The sequence below is a fragment of the Silene latifolia genome, chromosome 2 (assembly GCF_048544455.1).
Source record: "Silene latifolia isolate original U9 population chromosome 2, ASM4854445v1, whole genome shotgun sequence".
NCBI classification, from domain to species: Eukaryota; Viridiplantae; Streptophyta; class Magnoliopsida; order Caryophyllales; family Caryophyllaceae; genus Silene; species Silene latifolia.
The window spans coordinates 5,399,945-5,419,063 of record NC_133527.1 but is presented as its reverse complement, the minus strand read 5'-3'; the positions used below and the strand labels follow the sequence as shown (position 1 = coordinate 5,419,063).

Below are 19,119 nucleotides of genomic sequence, written 5' to 3'. Positions count from 1 at the left end.
CGATCGACTCTTACTCTGAAATAACTCGATTATAATATACTTAAAACATGATCAATCCAATTCCATCCAATCCAAAGACAAACTTATCCAAAACTTCATAGACTAAAACTAAACATACAATATATCTGCACTCGATCTGAATGATCTGCTTCCTATATCACGTATTGATTCAGGGTGTTGAGGACATCTAAAAGATAACGGATAATTAATGTAGACGGAAATAAAAACAAACCCAATAAGGTAGCAAATCATGCACAAATAAATTGAGAGACCAATTTTCCCATTAATTTAATACTTATTTTCACTACGATCGTATCCATTTTATTAGTAACCGTGGGTACGTGATCAACTTATATAGCTAAACCATTTTATATCAATCACACCCGTTATATAACTTTTGGCTTAAAAAACTTTATAGCTAAACCATTTTATAGCATATTAGGTGAAATTAGTAAATTTCAGCTTAAATAGTAGATCGACCAATTAATCTACTAATTTCATGTGTTTGGTTAATGTCATATTCAGATAACACGTTGACCGGAATCTACTGTTTTTGAATATGCTCCTAATAGCAACATATTGTAATAGCATATTCATTTTCAACATAAAAATGGCATATTTGTCATATAATAATCTGCTAATTACCAAACATGTTTATTTTAATTCTGCTAATTTAAGTTGATGGTCTAATCTGTTACTAAAATTTGGCAACCGCATTTTGCTAACAATACCTGCTATTTTAATTTTTAAATCTGCTTATACCGTTTGCTATACAAGTCTTACTTCAATTTCCCCGTTACGGAGTATAAAACCTCAAATATTATCCGAATTATAAAACCGTCTCGCAAAAGACTTGCTCCAAGTATAAAAGCAAACCACACTAGTTATACGGAGTATTTATTTTACATCATCATACATTTCATACATGTGCATGCTCTAGCCCACCAATCCTCAAAAATCACATTCAACTTTGCTTACCTTCGCATTCTTCTCCCAATTTCTGCACTTTCTTCTTCATCTATTACTGTAACGTTTCTTCATCTATCTCATTTTATTAATCATCTTTTAATTAATGTTATTAATTATAGTTATTTATTTAATTATTTATTTATTTATTGATGTCCCCAATTTCTTAGATTCCATTTCATGCAAATTTAATGATCAATTGTTTGAGATTCCCCGCATTTTTCTGGGTGTAAACTAATTTGTCTGATCAACCCACTAATCAGTTTTTCAATCAGTGTTAATTGTGTTAAATTGAAATTTTATAACTTTAAATTCATTAATCAAGTTTTGATTTTTCTGGGAAAAGTTTGATTATTGTTTAATTAGTGTTATTGTTGATTTGATAATCAGGCGATCACTTTGTGGAATTTGTTAGTTGATGATTGTATTTGTTATGTTTGATCACGAAATGGGTCAATTTTTGATTTTGATGAAAATTTCTTATTTTTTGTTGATAATTGTATGTGCTATCTCTGATCAAGATATGGGTTATTTTTTGTTTTTGAAGAAAATTAATCATGTGAGTTATTTTAGTCATTTTGTAGTTTTACTATTCGTTACTCTTTGGTTTTGGATTACAATGGAATAAGCAAAACCGCTCACTAAAGTGGTTGCTCTTATTTCAATTTTTGTTTTTGAGAGTTTATATGTGAGGTATCTTATTCATTTTGTTGTTTTACTTTGTGGGATTTTTAGTTAAGTGATTTTTAGGTAAGTAAGTGTTTGATTGTTAGGAATTCTTGATCATATAAGTGATTATTTGCTATAATGTGCTTGTATGTGGTGAATGGTGATTGTATATTTGTACGTGTTATGTTTGATCAAGAAATGGGTCAATTTTTGTTTTTGATGATTGTATCATGTGAGTTATTTTACTCATTTTGTTGTTTGACTACTTCTTAGAGTTGTTACTCTTTGGTTTTGAATTACGATGAAATAATGCAAAATCAAAATGGCTCACTAAAGTGATTACGCTTCTTTCAATTTTTTGTTTTTTAAGAAAATCAATCATTGGGTTACGATGGAATACAACAAAATCGCTCACTAAAGTCGTTGCGCTTCTTTCAGCTTTTGTTGTTTTAAGAAAAGTAATATGTGAGTTGTTTGTCATTTTGTTGTTTTACTAGTCATTAGAGTCATTATTCTTTGGTTATGAATTACGATGGAATGAAGCAAAATCAAAGTCGCTCACTAAAGTGGCTGGACTTCATTCAATATTAGTGTTTTAAGAAAAATTCTCAAGCAAGTAATTCATTTTGTTGCTTTACTTTGTGGGATTGTTGAGGGCAAGTGTGTTTTTTGTAGTTAGGAATTTTTCATGTGAGTTATCCATCTACTCTGCTTTATTTTTTACAATGCACTTGTTTCATTTATCTTTAATCTATTTTCTTTTACTTTGTTTATTTACTCTTGACCACATTGGTGGATTTAAGCCTAAGCGGATTCGGATGATGAATTCATGTTACCCAGCCACAAACCCATGTTGAAACTAAGGCTTTGTTGTTGTTGTAGGAATTTCTTGATCATGTAAGTGATAATCTGATAAAATGTGCTTGTTTTTGTTGTTTGTAATATATGGGCAGCTCTATAATGGCATCCGTGGTGGCAAAAGCAAATAACAATAGCTGTAATAGTAGTCTATTGTCTTCTTTATCAATTCAAGATAAAAAGAGTAGGAATAAGCGGAAATTTCGAGCTGATCCTCATTCGAATAAGGTTATAACATCAGCATTAAAGGACGGGTCGACTTATGAATTTTCAGCTGAGAAATTTGAGATAACTGCTAGTCATGGACACGCACCTGGCCCTTGTGATATGTGTGGCTGTGGCATGTATGAGGACCCTTCAGATGCTTTAAAACTTGACCTTGGACTGTCGACTTACGGAACGGGGCGTTTATCTGAGGTGGGTCCTAGCCGAGTTATAGAGGAAATAGAAGGCGATGATTTACGAGATGCTGATTGGAGTGATCTTACTGAGAGTCAGTTGGAAGAGCTTGTATTGGAGAACTTGGACACGCTTTTTAGGGGTGCAATTAATAAGATTGTTGCTTTAGGGTATACAGAAGAAGTTGCTACCAAGGCTGTTTTGAGATCTGGCCTTTGTTATGGGTCTAAGGATACTGTGTCCAATATTGTGGATAATGCGCTGGTAGTCCTTAAGAGTGGTCAAGATATTGATTCGTCTACTGAACATTGTTTTCGAGATTTGGAGCAACTAGAGAAATATGTTCTGGCTGAGCTTGTTTGTGTTCTTCGCGAGGTCAGACCATTTTTTAGCAATGGAGATGCAATGTGGTGCTTACTTATATGTGACATGAATGTGTCACATGCATGTGCCATGGATGGTGATCCCTGGAGTAGCTTCTTTAATTATGGGCCCAAAGCCGGACCCAAGGGTACCAATATGGGTCTTCCTAGTCCATGTAAACCAATTTCAGCAGTTCCATGTCCTCCTGTAATTCGGACGGACATTGAAACAATTGCTGGCACTCCCAGCCTTACCAAACCAAAAAAATCCGTGGTCATAAACAGGCCCACTTCAGATAAAAAGGGCTCGAAATCCTCTGCATCTAGTCCTCTTACTCCTCTAGAGAAGCCTTTCAGTGCAGGGATGTCTCAAACTCCTGCTACAGAAGAGAAGCTTGCCGCTGGCAGGAAGATAAATTCTACCAACCCAAAGAGAGAACATACAATTCGGCAGAAATCTCTTCATTCGGAGAAAATTTATAGGATCAATGGTGCAAAAGGAAGTTTTAGAACAACGAAGTTAAGTGGTTACATCGTGGACAAAAGAGGAAAACCCATCATAGACCCAACTAGCCTTAGCTTGAAGAGTTCTTCTATTAAGATTAGCAAAGCTATGGCAATGGGATTAGAGATGGCCCATGGAAGTGGAACCGTCAATGTCTCCACTAGCTCGTCATTTTCATCAGGTTCAGCTAAATTTACCATAGAGAGTAAATGTACTGAACTATCTCTTTCATTACCAGCGAGAAGTGACACTCGCCAAGTGAATAGTGACGCTCTTAATCATAGCTGTTGTGGGATGCCACATGACAAATGTATGACGCAGTGGGCCCCTTTTACTAAAAAAGATGAGATGATTATGAAGTTGATGCCAAGGATTAGGGAATTGCAGAATGAGCTTGAGGTATGGACTGAATGGGCAAATCAAAAGGTAATGCAAGCAACACAGAGGCTCGGCAAGGATAGAGCTGAGCTTAAGACTCTTAGGCAAGAAAAGGAGGAAGTTGAACGACTTAAAAAGGAGAAGCAATCTTTACAAGAGAACACCATAAAGAAGCTTTCCGAGATGGAGAATGCTTTGAGTAAAGCTAGTGGACAGATTGAGCGAGCCAATGCTGCCGTCCGAAGGCTACAGGTGGAGAATGCAGGCCTCAAACAGGAAATGGAAGCTGCCAAATTACAGGCCGCAGAGTCCGCAGCAAGCTGTCAGGAGGTCACAAAGCGTGAGAAAAAGACGTTGGTGAAGTTTCAGTCATGGGAAAAAGAGAAAGGCATTATCCAAGAGGAGCTTGTGGCAGAGAGACGGAAGTTGTCTCAGCTTAAGCAGGAGGTTGAACAAGCTAAAGAAGTTCGCACTCACCTTGTGGTATGTACATTTTGAGATTATATTTTATATTACTATATGGATAACATTTCTTAAGTTATTGATTTTTTTTGGCGATTTTATACCATGTCAATGGCTATCTCTGTTTGCATATAACACTAAACCTTTTATTTTTAATCACGGGATTTGGAGGGTAAGGGAGGATTATAAAATCCCTTGTTTGTATATTTGGATAGTAAGTCGTGTTGGACGATAGAGAGATCCGTTTTTCTTTTCAAGCCAAATTAAAATTCTTTCAATATACTTGTAGAAAAGATTTAGATGGTGCTTCATTCCATCTCCCCTTCCCCTCCTCCCCTTCTCTCCCTAAAGGATTATTCTACCCAAATAAACCACAAGTGTTTGAATGTTCATACTGTAATACCAAATCTAGGAAAGATTGAGAACAGTTTTGGGTATACTATCAGACTCTATGACTATATGTTACTGGGCAATTCACTTTGTAGCCTTAATTGGGTTGGAACGATAGTCAAGGATGTGTGTATGGAATCAGTACGACAATACCCGACACACTCCTAGTGAAGATAAAAGGGAGGGAAGTAAAGGAATATACTCTTCTATGAAGCAGATAATATGTTTGTATAACAATTTTTAACCTTACATGTTGGACATCTTTTGGTTTCATTTATAAGGTGTTTCCTGTAACAGTAGCCTCATTTCATGACAGGATCTGGGTGTCTTAAATTTTGAGTCTTCTCAAGTTCAGCACTTGGAAATGTCCCCGAGTCAGCGTAACATCGATAACTTTGCTCTAGATTAGTTATAATTTATGTAAGGAAAAAGAAGAAAGACAATTAAGAAGTTGTTAAAGTATCCTTCAAATCCTAAACAAGGGAAAATCCCCGTTATCAATAATACTCCGTAGTTGTTAGGAGAATGGAAGTTGATCACTGGGCGTTGTACTTCAGAAGCTTAAAGCAACAGTGTCCCTTATTTTTTTAGATGCTTGATTAGCCATATACCTATTTCAGCTTCAGCGCTTGAATGAGATTTTGTCCCTAGCTATTTTCCAGCCTTAGCTGCCTTAAATTGACGAAATTGATTTTACATGGGATATACTCATCCTCTTCTGTGTAATGAAGGACTATGTTATTCAGCTCTTCACTCCCAAGGGCACCTGTATCCTCGTTCTCAGACTGAGTCTCTGTGTAGAAAATTGACGCATGCTGCGTCCAACATTTGGAATGTACCCATATCCTACACTTTTATGCTCTACCCGAACCAGAATGTCATAGGTGAAGGAGCACTTCTTTAACTCTTGATTCTTGAAAAGAGTTTGTTCGTGTCAATTTCTTCCAGTATTTAGGACAACCCAACATTGCCAGAGCTGTCAAAAAAAAAAAAAAACATTGCCAGAGGAATATAGGTGAAAGAGCATTTCTTTGAGTCTTGAAAAGAGTTTGTTCTTATCATTTTTTTCCATTTTTTTTTTATCATTATCATTTTCTTCCAATATGGCTATGTTTGACAACTTGACATTGCCATCTGGCTTGCAAAAAATGTATTTCATGTATTTCCACGCCCGTGTCTCTGATACCTGGAATTTTGTTAAGACTTCACAAAATCTTCACAAAATGCAGCTTGGTTGTCTACTGCATAAAGTTTTAACACAACCCATAACACATCTTCCAATCGCGACATCTTGATGTTACTTTCAATCAGTTTGTTCCAGGGTATTTCATGATTGAATAACCAGACCTGATTAAATGTCCAGTCTCAGTATCGTTGGCAATCTGTTGGTTCGTCCTATCGCATAACCTGTATACATCCTGTATCAAATAACAGCCATATTTTGGCTGTAGTTGGTTTAATGTCATTTGCATTGAACTTTGTTCTGATATAGCAAATTTCAATGACATTTTGATTGCTAACTATAAGCAAACTGAATAACTGATGTAACCCACTTATGTTCTCAAGATCGTTGATTTGTCCATAGAGTTTTATTTTCTTTTTTGAGATACATAAATGTTTTATAAATTACGCAGCATTTATATTGTGAAGGGGTGTCTACTGTCTTCATTTCCGATAGAGCTAGAGACTTGCTATTTTGTAGTTCTTTTTTTACCCGTGCTTCTTTTATTGTGAGGCAGTAGCCATTTCGTGCAATTTTCGACACAATTTTTGTAACAAGTCATCCTGAAACAGTTCGGGGAGTAATACTGTCTTTTATTGTGTACATCTGACACCTCTTCCCCACTCCCACCTCATCATATGCTAGGAAGCCCTTGAGACAATGGATACTGTTGTGTTATTCTTGTGTCTACGTTGAGACTGAAGAAACAATTTTGCTCTTGCTGTTAATAGGCTCGGTGGAAACAAGAGGAGAAGACAAAGAACGAACTTCTAAATCAGGCGAGTTCCACAAGAAAAGAGCGAGAACAACTCGAGTTTTCTGCAAAATCCAAGGAGGATGCTATAACACTAAAAGCAGGAGAAAAACTCCAGAAATATAAAGATGACATTGTGAAGCTTGAAAACGAAATCTCTCAATTAAGACTGAAGACAGACTCATCGAAGATAGCAGCTTTGAAGAGAGGTGGTGATGGAAGTTACGCCTATAAGCTGGCAAATTCCCAAACCGCCCGTGTCCAACTTCAGGATTCATATCAACCTAAAAATCAGGTACAAGATTTCTCAGGTGTCGGAGGAGTAAAACGCGAAAGGGAGTGTGTGATGTGCCTCTCAGAAGAAATGTCGGTTGTTTTTCTTCCCTGCGCTCATCAAGTGGTCTGCAAAACCTGCAACGAGCTCCATGAGAAACAAGGCATGAACGACTGCCCTTCATGTCGGAGCCCCATTATACGTCGCATATCTGTTCGTTATGCTCGATCCTAAAGAGTACCTACAGAACCAAGAATTTCAGAACCTTTTTAGTGTTCTGAATAATACAAGGAGAGACAGATGTTTTGAAAATAAATACTCCGTCACATCCGAATTTTGAATTGCTGTGTTCAAAAGGTTTATAGCAGTACTCCATACAATACAGACATACAGTATTTTACTTCATCATGAAATGATAAAGGTCAATTTTATAGCTAATTGCTTTTCTTCCCTGATTTCAGTTTTTATGTGAATGTCTGTTTCATAGTTGCGTACAATGCGGCACTGATTCCAGTCTGGTCGGGTTTGTGCGATGCGGTTTAGCTCTGACTCCAGCCTGGTTGGATTACAAGGGTAATTCGACAACATTTGGAACGAGAAATGAGATACTGTCATCGAGGCATCGACTGAATAATACCTATGCTTTCTGAAAGCTCCTAAAACATTCCACACATGTTGAGCTAAATAGCTAATGAGGTAAGTGTCCTCCTGAACTTGATCGCCTTCATCCAATTCCGACTATCTGGCCCATTGATTTGATATAAACTCTAACTCAGTATAACCCGGCCGACACTAATGCCCTACTCATTGCAGCTTTAGTTGTCTGGCATTTTGAAATTTGAAATGAGACACTGCTTTTTTTCGTATCAGCGACACTCTCTCGTATGTAAGACGGAAATCCATAAACTCGATTTTCCGTTTCTTGCATGTAAGACGGAAAATCATGCACTGGGTAATGTTGTTATAAGACGGAAAATTACGCATCAATGGAGTAAGAAATATGGAACAACCGAACAGGATAATTATTTACTTAACAAATAACGGAGTTACAACTAATCGAAAGTCGAAATCTAATTAAAGCTTAACACAATACAACAAGGAAAAAACCAACAACTAATCCATACTACAACATGACTAATTTCTTAACTTCAGAACTTGCATTCAACCGGAAAACCTTGAGGAAATCGTTTCACATCGGTACAATAGTTGTAGATCATGAAATACTTCTGAACCCATCTCAATCTCCTCCTGTTCCATGCATTAAGCACCTGGCTCTGTGATGCACCACTAGTGAAGGCGGTTGTGGCGGAGGCATGGTCAGGGTTAGCATTGAAGTTACGGTAGTAAGCCGTAAATGGAGCCTTGGACCAGTCTGTCTTAACCAAACCGCCTTGAGTCGCCCATTGGTCTGCATTCCATAAGCTTGAGTATATCTTCATTGGTTGTGTCTTTGGGAATGGTACTCCTTTTGCTTCATGGTTGTTGAATACTCTTATTGGTGTGTTGTCTACCAAGAATCTACATCAAATAAATCCAATCCATTAAACGGGTTATTATGTCGGATTTTAAATTTGAACGTTAGACATATAATTTCTATTGGTTGTCCAGTCGAGTCGAGTCGAGTTGGTTTTGTCAGGTCTGAATAAGAATATAATTTCATATTTCAAAATTATACGGTAGAGTAGTAGACCAGGCAAATGGATCATAGGGGGTTCGAGTATGTTTCATAAAAGATAAAAGTATTATTATTTGAGTTATTTTGTTCAGAAACAGGTTGTCTGTTCGAGTCAATTTTGTCAGGTCTAAATAAAAATATACGGAGTATACTAACATGATCATAGAGGGATTCCAGAGAACGGAGTAAGTATGAAACTTCTCAGTCGGGTCGAACCATAGACGGAATTGTTGTTCCCTACCACCTTTGCCTTGAGTAAACACATTAGTATGGACAGTATAAGGTTGTCCTGTAACATTTCCTAAGAACTCGAAATCGATCTCGTCATGTGTTGCTCCTTCTGAAGATAACTGTATAATAACACAAATACATAAGTTATATATAAACTTAATTTGTAATCCTAATTCCTAAATATAATAAAGTTCGCAATTAAAATTCTCATTTGGGACGGTAATAACTCGATGCAAGTTGACATTCGCAAATAGGTAATTGCTATGAGTACTAATTATTAAAGATAAAGTGGATGCTATATATTCTATTCTCGTGCAAAAGTACTCCAAAATAAACACACTTTCGCAAAACGGTATTTCTTGTTTGAGACGGTCTGAAATAAGAAAGTCCGAAATAATTCAAACAAAATTTTATGGTCCCAAAAATGTCCGATCACTCAAGTGCAGTGATACAACGTACAATAATTGAATGATCGACTGATCGTCATAATTTCTAAAATTAATGTCGTTACGTGTTCCACGTCAACTTATTTAATTCTCGACGCAATATTCATTATGGGTTTATCGTACCTCTTAATAATTGCACGTGACAAAAACCGTAAATATTTATTATGTTCAAAATAAAAAGGGTATAATTGTTAATGATAAGTAAAAAAATTTACTGCGAAAATCAGCACCCAATATTTAAATTACGTAGTTGTCTAGTTGATATTCTCTTTACGTTGTAGACAACGTAAAGAGAATATTACAATGTGTCAATGACACATTGTTCTCGTTACAATATGTCATTGACACATTGTTCTAGTGTGATACTTTTTCCGTTCCATTAAACTGTATAACGATTAAATGGTAACAATATACGATAAAATAAAGTTAGTAAGTAAAGAAGGCGGCCCTTACATAATAAGCAGTAACAGTACCAGCAGAGTTACCAGAAACAAGTTTAAGTTGCATATCAATCCTCCCAAACAAATACTCCTTCTTAGACCGAAAACCCGAACCCGAAACCTGATCAAGAGACAATGTAAGCAAGTTACCTGCTTTCCCAAATCTCTTAAGTCTATTATCACCAAATGTAACCTCAAAATCTTGGTAAAAATTCCCTCCAAACACAAGACTAGTACACAATGTTAAACCTAAAAATAAGACCAAATTTATTACCAAACCATTTTTTGACATAAAACCCATATTGTTTTTATTATATTTTAATATTTTGAGTGTATTTTTGAGTGAAGAGTGTAGTGAGGATATGAAGGGTATATAAAGGTAAATAATTGAGGTATTGAAGTGGGGAGTTAAAGGGAAACAGCTGGAAGCTTTTCTGGTGCCAGCTAAGGGGTACCATAATGTGTAAGGGTACTATACTTGTATGATTTAAATGATTTGGATTTTTGGTATGGTGAAGTGGAATATTAGGACAAGAGGTAAAGTTATTTGAAATTATGATTTGGAGCTATAATAATATCTTTATTCATTGGGTAGTTGTGGGGTTGTAGGTAGAGACCTAAAACCGACTTGATTCGAATGACTTGGTTCGAAACTATTGAAGCGTATTAACCTGATTAAGAAGTACCGTTTTTAAGTTAACCTGATCCAAAATGACCTAAAAATACCAAGTCTGGATTATAAGTATCACTTAATAACTACTTAGCCCTAAATGATATAACCTAAGTAATAATGCAGCCAATACTCACCTAACTCAAAGAGACATGTACCTAAAATGCTAATTATTTCATTAGTTAATTTGACTCGATCTTTAAATGTTGTCCTTATTTCTATAATTACCTTTTTCTTTACTTAGATGTCTTATATTTTCGTTTGAAGTATAGAAATTTTCTTTTTCTTTAACCTGATTTAGAACTCAGAAGTAATCATACTTAAATTGACTTGATTCAAAATTACATGAAACATTCGAAATGACCTAAAAACACCCAGTCTAGACAAAATTACTTGACCCGAAATGGCATAACCTTTATAATCCAACCAATAACCACCCAACCTAAATTGACTTGTACCTATTAGTTAATTTGATCTCAACCTTAATATATTGTTCCCTATATCTTGATATAATTACTCTCCTTTATTTGGATGTTTAACGTTTTTTTTATTTGGTTTAACGGAGCGCGCACTTAGTCGCATTACAATAAGAGGAGAGGGAATCGAACCTAGGACCTATTGTCCAGGATACCTCCGTCTTAACTACTAGGCTAAAACATCTTCGATATGTTTTACGTTTTTATTTGAAGTATAGAAAGTTGTTTTTCTTTGTCTATATTACTTTTTTACCTTCTGTATGTATTAGTGTATTCATCTTTTAATATTTCAATTTTCACGAAAGCAAATATAAAGAATGGATCGAAACGAGACGAGTTTTTAATAATTTAAAAAACGTTTTGTTTGTGCAGTAGGTATCTCTTGTGACGGTCACAATTTGCGACGGGCCAAATGTGACCACTTTATGATAAAATGTAAACACACATAAAAATGGGTACTATTATAAAATGGTCACATTTTCTCAAAAACTAGTCACATCTGCCCCGTCATAACCTTCTGACGGAATAATACCCGTCACAAACAAGAAAAAACGTTTTGTTTGTGACCTATAGATGGTGAGATTATGGGAGAGTGGGACCTAAACAATTACTTCTATATGTCCAAAAATCATGATTAATTTAGTAAGAGGGGATACTAGTCCTAAAGAGTGGGATTGGATAAAGGATGAGGTGAGGGGGGTGGTGGACTGGCATATGGGCTGGATGTCTAGAAACAATGAAGGAAAAGAGGAAGCATGGTCAAATTATTAATCACAGAATTCACAACATTCTGATTTCTGATTTTATAATTCATCCTCTTATCACATCAATCTTCAAAAACCTAGGGATTTGAGATCTTGATTTTTAATCCATTGGATGTATGCCACGTTTCTTGTTTATGGCATTCCATGATGAAGATGATATCCACCTAAATTTTTAGTATGGTCCGTTATCAAAATGGATCCTCTCAATTTCTTTCTCTCCATTTCCTCTCTATTTCCTCTCTTATACTCATTTAATAATATTTTTTCCACCAAATCTCATTATCCCTTTATTTTTACCCATTAATTTTGAGTCGTTCGATGATGCCAGAATACGATCTGGACCACCGAAAGGAAATGGCCTCTCCATTTCTTTTTAGGAAATGGAGAGAAACCCTCCTCGTCCATTATGGAGGTGTTTTAGGATGGACTCAAGTCAAACTGGGTTGAGTCGGATCATTTTCGGGTGTGTTGTTATCGGAGTAATTTTGTATTGAGCAGCTTCGGTTTGAATTATTACCCTAAGACTGATGTTCGAATTATGATTTAATTTTTCTTTTGGTGTTAAGCAGCTGTATCTCCTATCTCAGTTAGGACAATCTCCTCGGATGCTGAAGATAACTTGGCCATGTTCTTCTTGGCTAAAAGGAGGTGAACTGAAGTGAATAAAACTGAACTGAACTGAAATGAACTTAAATTAAGCCAAAAAAAACAGGGTCTTAATGGGTAAACTCATCTTAAGAATGTCTTCTTCATTTGTAAGAATCATAGACGTTAACCCTTTACCATTCAAACCAACCAACATTAATAAAAAGAAATTGTTTTAAATAACCCCTTTGTGTCGTGATGGATTATTTGAATCGGCTAATGTTCGAGTCTGGTCAATTCAATCGCGGTCCCAATATATGAACTTACATTGAATCATTCCTTTCAAGTTAGTTTTATTTTGTTTTCAACTTCACCTCCCATGTCATGGTTGTGGCCTTTGTTTTGGCTAATGCTTATTCAATTGTCTTAATCTATTGATATAGTACCTATTGACCTTATTGTCTTATTAACCTATTGATAATTTAAAGCGTAATAATTTCAAATGAGCAACTTTACATGGGATTATCTTCGTCATAAAACCATCTTACAAAAGACCAACTTTTATTTTTCGTGACAAAACTAGGGTGGCTCATTGTATGACAACACCTCTCAAGGCTCTCACCCCTTGCCTACTCGACTAGAATTTGAGTCGGCTCGTAAACGAAGACTATAACCTCGGAATTGTGTCAGATTTGTAGTACTTATAAAAAAACTTCATTCACAACCAAAAAAAACACAGTATGCAACCGTTGCATGGAACAACGGATAAAAAGTGATCATTTTAAATTAAAAATGACCACTTTTAAAAAAATACACTTTTTAACATAAATGATCATTTTTTATGTGGCCGCACCATAAAACGGTCTCACAGCCTAGGTAGCATCACAACGGACACAGCATTCCATGAAATTTAGGACACAGGATACGTTATTTAAATTTAATAAAATATATATTTTATAGTTATAATTAACGTACCATTTTATTTTTGTAAATGTATCAAATTTAAATAATTAAAGGTAAATTTTAACTTTGACTATAACTTATTCTCATTTCCTACTAAAACACGTCTTCTAACTAATCTCTTTCCTTCTTTCAACATCTCATTGCTCGGTTATAGATATCCGACGAATATCGGTGTTCGACACAGTATCGAACACAAGACGGCTAATTAAGAGAAATAACCGTGCTACCTAGCTCACAGCATACTTTGGGAAAAAAAAGTTTGAAACAATGGAATAGGCCCAGTTATTACTTGTGATAGTGAGCGGTGGGCAAACCGTTAAAGGGGTTCTTGATAGAGTACAAATAATGAAGGACCCATATCACGGATAACCAGTGTCTTTGTTTGTTCACATCATCATTATTCCAGTAATTACAATGCTGTTTTCTTTGCCTTTTCTTTTCTGTTTCAAATTGATTCTTTTTTGGTTTATATTCCATTATTCCTACACTATTTTAACAACTCAAAAGCACAAACTTACAGCTGCATTTTCCGGGGAATATTTACAAAAACAATGAGTTCGTGAGCTAACGTCGACTAGATATTAAGGACGTAATACGTTATTTACACGGTTTGAATCCCACATAACCTCGAATGTACTACTATTATTTGTGCTTTATACGAGGGAGAAATTGCATTTTCACAAACGGAGATGGGTTTTGGGCAGGGTTTACCGGATTCGCTCTGGTATACTACAGATCGCGAATCGTTAAGAGCGAATTCTATCGTGCCGCTTACTAAAAATACATAGTATATCACAAAGAGAACTACCTGAATGAGACAGAAGAGCATGCTAAGAGCCTAAAACCTCGACGACTACTGGACTGCAGATTCTTTATTTGCTGATAGATCTGTCGAAACATCGAATCCTGGTGGTATAAATACAACATTATTCCATTTCGTACTCGATTCATCCTGCAAAACATCCATCCATTTTTACTGTCACATCCGAATATTTGTTCAAAACTACAACTAATCGGAAAGGAGATTTTTTTAAGAAAAAATAATTGCGAAAAGGAAAAATCAGATACACTGTGGTATTGAAAGTAGTGATAATTGTTGATACCTTCATTCCTTTTACTATGTCTTCGAGAACCGCCACCTTTGAATAATAGGGGAATGAAAAATGGAAAGAACAATTAGTAGACTGTAAAAAACTAGAAGATCAACAAGAGTCGCAAGAATACGAGCCAGAAGTAACTAAACATACTTCAATGTCCCCTTGTCTAAAGACGGGATTCAATTTCCGTTGATTCTTTGAAGCTCTAAATAGCGATTTTTCCAGGTCTTCCTGCGACACAAAAATTAAAGGAACAGCTCGGTTTTAGAGGTACAGACAGTATAAGGTTTAAAATATAGTGTATATCCCTCAGCCTTAAGTGCATGTTGAGATGCCTAACCTTTCTGAAGAAAACTGGGCAATAAGTCCTATTGTCGGCCTTTAAAGTCAGACTGCGAGACTGATACAACGAAAAAGATACAAATTTAGATGCCCTACTCGCATAATTCAATATGGTATGTAAGAAGGTAAAGTTCAACCAAAGAAGGTAAGCAAAGAGAACACACTAAAGCAACAACCACGTCACCGCAGTGCCTCAACGGCTTCAATGGTGGGGGTGGGAGGGTAGACCTACGCAACCTTATCCTTGTGTTTCAAGATGACTAATAAGGAAATTGATTTGAGGATTGCATCAAAAGCCATTATATCACACAACAAAAAAAGGAGTTTACGAAGACATCTTGCTTTATTCTATGAACTAAAGGATAGCGAGAATTTTGCTCCATTGGAAAGGAAAATAGAAGAGGACACAAAGAGATGTTGTTACATGCAAATATTTATCCTCGTCCACGTCGAGTAGAAGTTAATAATGTTCAGCAGAACTGAACGTTTGAACCAATAGCAATCCTATCGAGTCAAACTTTCTTTGCAGGCTAACAATAGTTAACCGGGATACGTTCCACTACTCAGAACAGTTTTTTTTCCTACTCAAATGATGTAAAACAATCTACCCACGATCCTCTATCTCTCACTACTCTTGTCAATTCACTGAATCCTGAAAAGGAAACACAAATTCTCACCAAGACACCAATCAATGGGACTATATTTACTGGGATAAAAGCCTCCAAGTACTAACTGTTCTATGGCCACCAATATAGCAGCATAAAGGGAGAATGAATCTCTCAACGCCTCTTCTTTCCGAAAATAAAGCACATGTGTTTCGAGATATTTTTATCACGTCACATAAGTGAAATGTTGGCCATAATTTGTGGCATTTAACAAATGAAATTAGTGTAAGAAACTAAGAATGCATGGACATTCATAAACTGGTTGTGTCTGATTACACCATGGTTTAAATGCTCAGAAAGTCGGCAATTTGAAACAAGATAAGCAATTTTGGTAAAACTGATTCCCAAGTAAACCAACATAATAACAACTTCAGCAATCCCATTTTTTTCAGCAAGAACTACTTAAGTACTTATCATGCTAGCAGCCTAGCATATACTGGTAGAGAGGTGGTTAAAAAGACTGTCATGAAGCTATTAGAGAGAACCTGGAAAACTGGAACTCCTAAGATTTTATCTTCCGGTGTACCAGCCTTTTCCTTCTCCTACCAAACACAAGAGTAAAATTTGGTGAGAATGCAAGATTATATTTCCCCCTGAATTCACCTCAAGTATCCGATTATAGCCCTGTACATAGAACTTATCAGCATGCATTTCACCTTGAACTTAAATATAATTAAGGATCAAATCGTCAACACTGTGTTTTAAATACCTTACTTTGCGAACTACTTCCTCGTTATTTTATTGTTTTTGGCAAAACACTCCTTTTTAAGCATTTTTATGTATATCACTAACCCCGCACAACCAATTCCAGCAAAAAATGTCAAACTTTCTGGTATTGCCTACCAGAGACGCTTGAATTTTGTTGTTTTTTCATGGATAATTTGGTTATTACTACCTTCTGAAGGGCATTTTTTTCACAAACTACTCTTTCAATACATAGTCTGAACCATGTGTTTAGAAAGACATCAAAAAGACCGAAATAAACAGAGAAATAGAAGGAGAAGCGAAAACAGTTTGCAGGAAACCAAAAAAGGATGGAAGAAAAAAAGTTTCGCACGTGCCTGTGTATAAGTCTATAAGATCATTGATTGGGCCTCAAGCCCTCAACCAAAACCAATCACTTGGTATCAGAGCTAGTGTGACTAAGAGGTCAAGAGTTTGAATCTCACCACCCTTCCTTTCTAAAGTGGAATATTAGCACCGGGTATGGGAAGGCTTGTAGTGCATTCACACTTCAAGCCTAAAGGGCATTCGTGTCAGGGAGCGTATTAGAGTATAAGATCATTGATTGGGCCTCAAACATGACCTTAGGTTTTGGTTGAGATGGTCTTATCAAAGTGCCTCCAGTAGGCAACGCTGAAAACTGACTTGTTTCGCAGGAAGGTGAACTCGGAGAGTGTTCTATTTCTATTTCTGTTTCTTTCAATAACTCTTCCTAATCCTTTCTATAATTAGCCAAAAGTCATAGCAATCAGAATACATTTCAATCATCTTATGCAACATAACCGCAACTTAGAAAGAAGAAAAACTTTCATAACTTAGCGCAGTCGCATATAGCGTAACAACTCAAGTAAACTAGTCAATAGTCACAACTCACAATAGCAGTCGCTTATAGATATCAGACTAATGCACGCAACAACAACAAGGTTCATGTCGATAACTCAAGATCACATAATAGTTATGTTTAGACTGTCGGAGTGTATGACAAATCATACCAATGTACTAAACAGTTACGAAAGCTCGACACAAACAAAACACTCACAAATTCATAACTCACTTTTAGAGCATTTTTTATTTGAGATGCATCTGGTATTAATCTAAATGCAACCCCATTCACTTTCAGCTGGAATACCTGTATAAAAACACATCCAAAAGTAAATTGTCAGACTAACGCCGTGTTCTTTTGGACTTAATTTCAGTTTACTCCACTCTGGTTCGCTATTCACTTCCGTTCTGTCCAAAAGACCAGAGCCTAATTCGAAAATAATAACTCGGAAAAAAAACATCTTCCATTTTTAATAACAACTTACAAATTCCTATATTAACCCCAGCTCCGTATCAGCTATTCCAAATTTCCAATTTGGCATGTTACTCATCCGTAAAAATAGAATAAATGATACAACTCATACGAGTACACAAATTCTTGTTTAAGACGGGAATGGGTCAAACCAAATAGCATAATTGTAAATGATACTACCGAGTTGCGATTAATACGAGAATATTGCAAGTTGGGATTATTAGGGGCCATTCTACCTAACAACTTAAAGTTTAAAAAAATAAACGTAAAGAATCAGTTGAGTCGGATAAAATACGGAACAAGACCTTATTCAAAGCGACAGGAACAACAGAAGACCCGCGACGCATATTCGGGTCAATTAATTTCATCTGATTAAGCAAAGAATCAGCATCTTCTTTCTTAAAACAAAACAACCCAATTGACATTTTTGACTTAATTCCAGAAACCAATACAAATTCTTCATTAGAATTACTCAATGCATAAACGGGTACACCAGCAAGTCTCTCTTCAATGTCATCATTCGACATCGCAACACCGACACCGCCACGGTCATTCCTAGTTGTTTTGAGTGAGGGGTTTTGGTGGGTTAATTGGGGAATTGTGGCAAATGGTGGAGTGGAAATGGTGGAAGAGAAGTTGGGGAGGTGGGAATTGAGGTGGGTTGTTACTGAATTAAAGAATTTGTGGAGAATTGATGGAGAATTTGGGATTAATTGTTGGAAATTCATGATTTTGTGAAGCGGGAAACTGAATTTGGAGGTGAAATTGAAGATTGGAAAGGGTGTGATTAAGGGTTTTAGGGTTGTTTGAGGAGGGTTTTGCGCTATCCACACAGGAGAATTAGTTGGTACATGGAAATGATGTGAATTGGGTTACTCGGATTGGTTACACGTCGGGTTTAACCGTTTATGCAGGTCGGGTTATATCAAGGTTGGGTTATGTCAAAATCATCAATTTTTTTTTTTTTTTTTTTTTTTTTTTTTTTTTGATGACAAGGGGTTGATCCCCACCACGATTTCGCACCACCACACTTGGACCATGTAGCCACGCCGGGACTGCGTGTAGGCAAGTGATCAAATCATCAATGATATTGAGTGGTTCATATTAGGTTGTAGTTAAATTACGTCATTTTATCTTACATTTTAAATTTTGGATTGATAATTCAAAAACAATTAAGACAAATTCGTTAGTGATTCAGATGAACTCAATATCAAGACATGGGGGCATGCCGAGGACGGTTCAAGTCGAGTTTTTGTCATAGGACAAATAATAATGTTATCATTTATCAGTTCAACTCGGGCTATCGGCCTCAGTTCACCTACTTTTCAGGTTCTATTGAGTACGGGTTCGTGGTAGGATAAATATTGGTGCAATCATTTATCGATTTAAATCACCCAGTTCGGGTCGAGATCATCAAATCAGCTTCATATAAGCAACTTTCATTTTATGAGGATTGAATCCATGACATTGTTTACGTGATAGCCTGCAATCAGCTTCATATAAGCAACT

At 36.1% G+C, this 19,119-nt stretch overlaps 3 protein-coding genes across 3 annotated transcripts; 1 reads left to right on the top strand and 2 right to left on the bottom strand.

Annotated features, from left to right (window-relative positions):
• Positions 1–899: 899 nt before the first annotated feature.
• Positions 900–7,677, top strand: LOC141642096 (putative E3 ubiquitin-protein ligase RF298). The gene is made up of 3 exons (XM_074450781.1): positions 900–1,026; positions 2,589–4,620; positions 6,943–7,677. Exons 2-3 carry the CDS (start codon positions 2,596–2,598, stop codon positions 7,471–7,473), a joined length of 2,556 nt encoding a protein of 851 aa, XP_074306882.1. The 5' UTR covers positions 900–1,026; positions 2,589–2,595; the 3' UTR covers positions 7,474–7,677.
• Positions 7,678–8,242: 565 nt separating this feature from the next.
• On the bottom strand, positions 8,243–10,411 carry LOC141642097 (xyloglucan endotransglucosylase protein 1-like). Its single transcript, XM_074450782.1, has 3 exons — positions 10,045–10,411; positions 9,071–9,264; positions 8,243–8,757 (listed from the first exon to the last, which is right to left on the bottom strand). Exons 1-3 carry the CDS (start codon positions 10,330–10,332, stop codon positions 8,388–8,390), a joined length of 852 nt encoding a protein of 283 aa, XP_074306883.1. The 5' UTR covers positions 10,333–10,411; the 3' UTR covers positions 8,243–8,387.
• Positions 10,412–14,134: 3,723 nt separating this feature from the next.
• On the bottom strand, positions 14,135–18,497 carry LOC141642098 (protein TIC 22-like, chloroplastic). Its single transcript, XM_074450783.1, has 7 exons — positions 17,916–18,497; positions 17,371–17,445; positions 16,079–16,135; positions 14,927–14,986; positions 14,737–14,817; positions 14,593–14,628; positions 14,135–14,441 (listed from the first exon to the last, which is right to left on the bottom strand). The coding sequence occupies exons 1-7, from the start codon at positions 18,336–18,338 to the stop codon at positions 14,343–14,345; spliced, it is 831 nt and encodes a 276-aa protein (XP_074306884.1). The 5' UTR covers positions 18,339–18,497; the 3' UTR covers positions 14,135–14,342.
• Positions 18,498–19,119: the final 622 nt, after the last annotated feature.

Coding starts and splice junctions, on each gene's coding strand:
- LOC141642096 (XM_074450781.1), top strand. CDS start 2,596: ATGGCATCCGTGGTGGCAAAAGCAAATAACAATAGCTGTAATAGTAGT. Junction 4,621..6,942: donor AAGTTCGCACTCACCTTGTG/GTATGTACATTT, acceptor TGCTGTTAATAG/GCTCGGTGGAAACAAGAGGA.
- LOC141642097 (XM_074450782.1), bottom strand. CDS start 10,332: ATGGGTTTTATGTCAAAAAATGGTTTGGTAATAAATTTGGTCTTATTT. Junction 9,265..10,044: donor GTACTGTTACTGCTTATTAT/GTAAGGGCCGCC, acceptor GTTATTATACAG/TTATCTTCAGAAGGAGCAAC. Junction 8,758..9,070: donor TGGAATCCCTCTATGATCAT/GTTAGTATACTC, acceptor TATTTGATGTAG/ATTCTTGGTAGACAACACAC.
- LOC141642098 (XM_074450783.1), bottom strand. CDS start 18,338: ATGAATTTCCAACAATTAATCCCAAATTCTCCATCAATTCTCCACAAA. Junction 14,818..14,926: donor GCCCAGTTTTCTTCAGAAAG/GTTAGGCATCTC, acceptor TTTGTGTCGCAG/GAAGACCTGGAAAAATCGCT. Junction 14,442..14,592: donor ACATAGTAAAAGGAATGAAG/GTATCAACAATT, acceptor GATGTTTTGCAG/GATGAATCGAGTACGAAATG.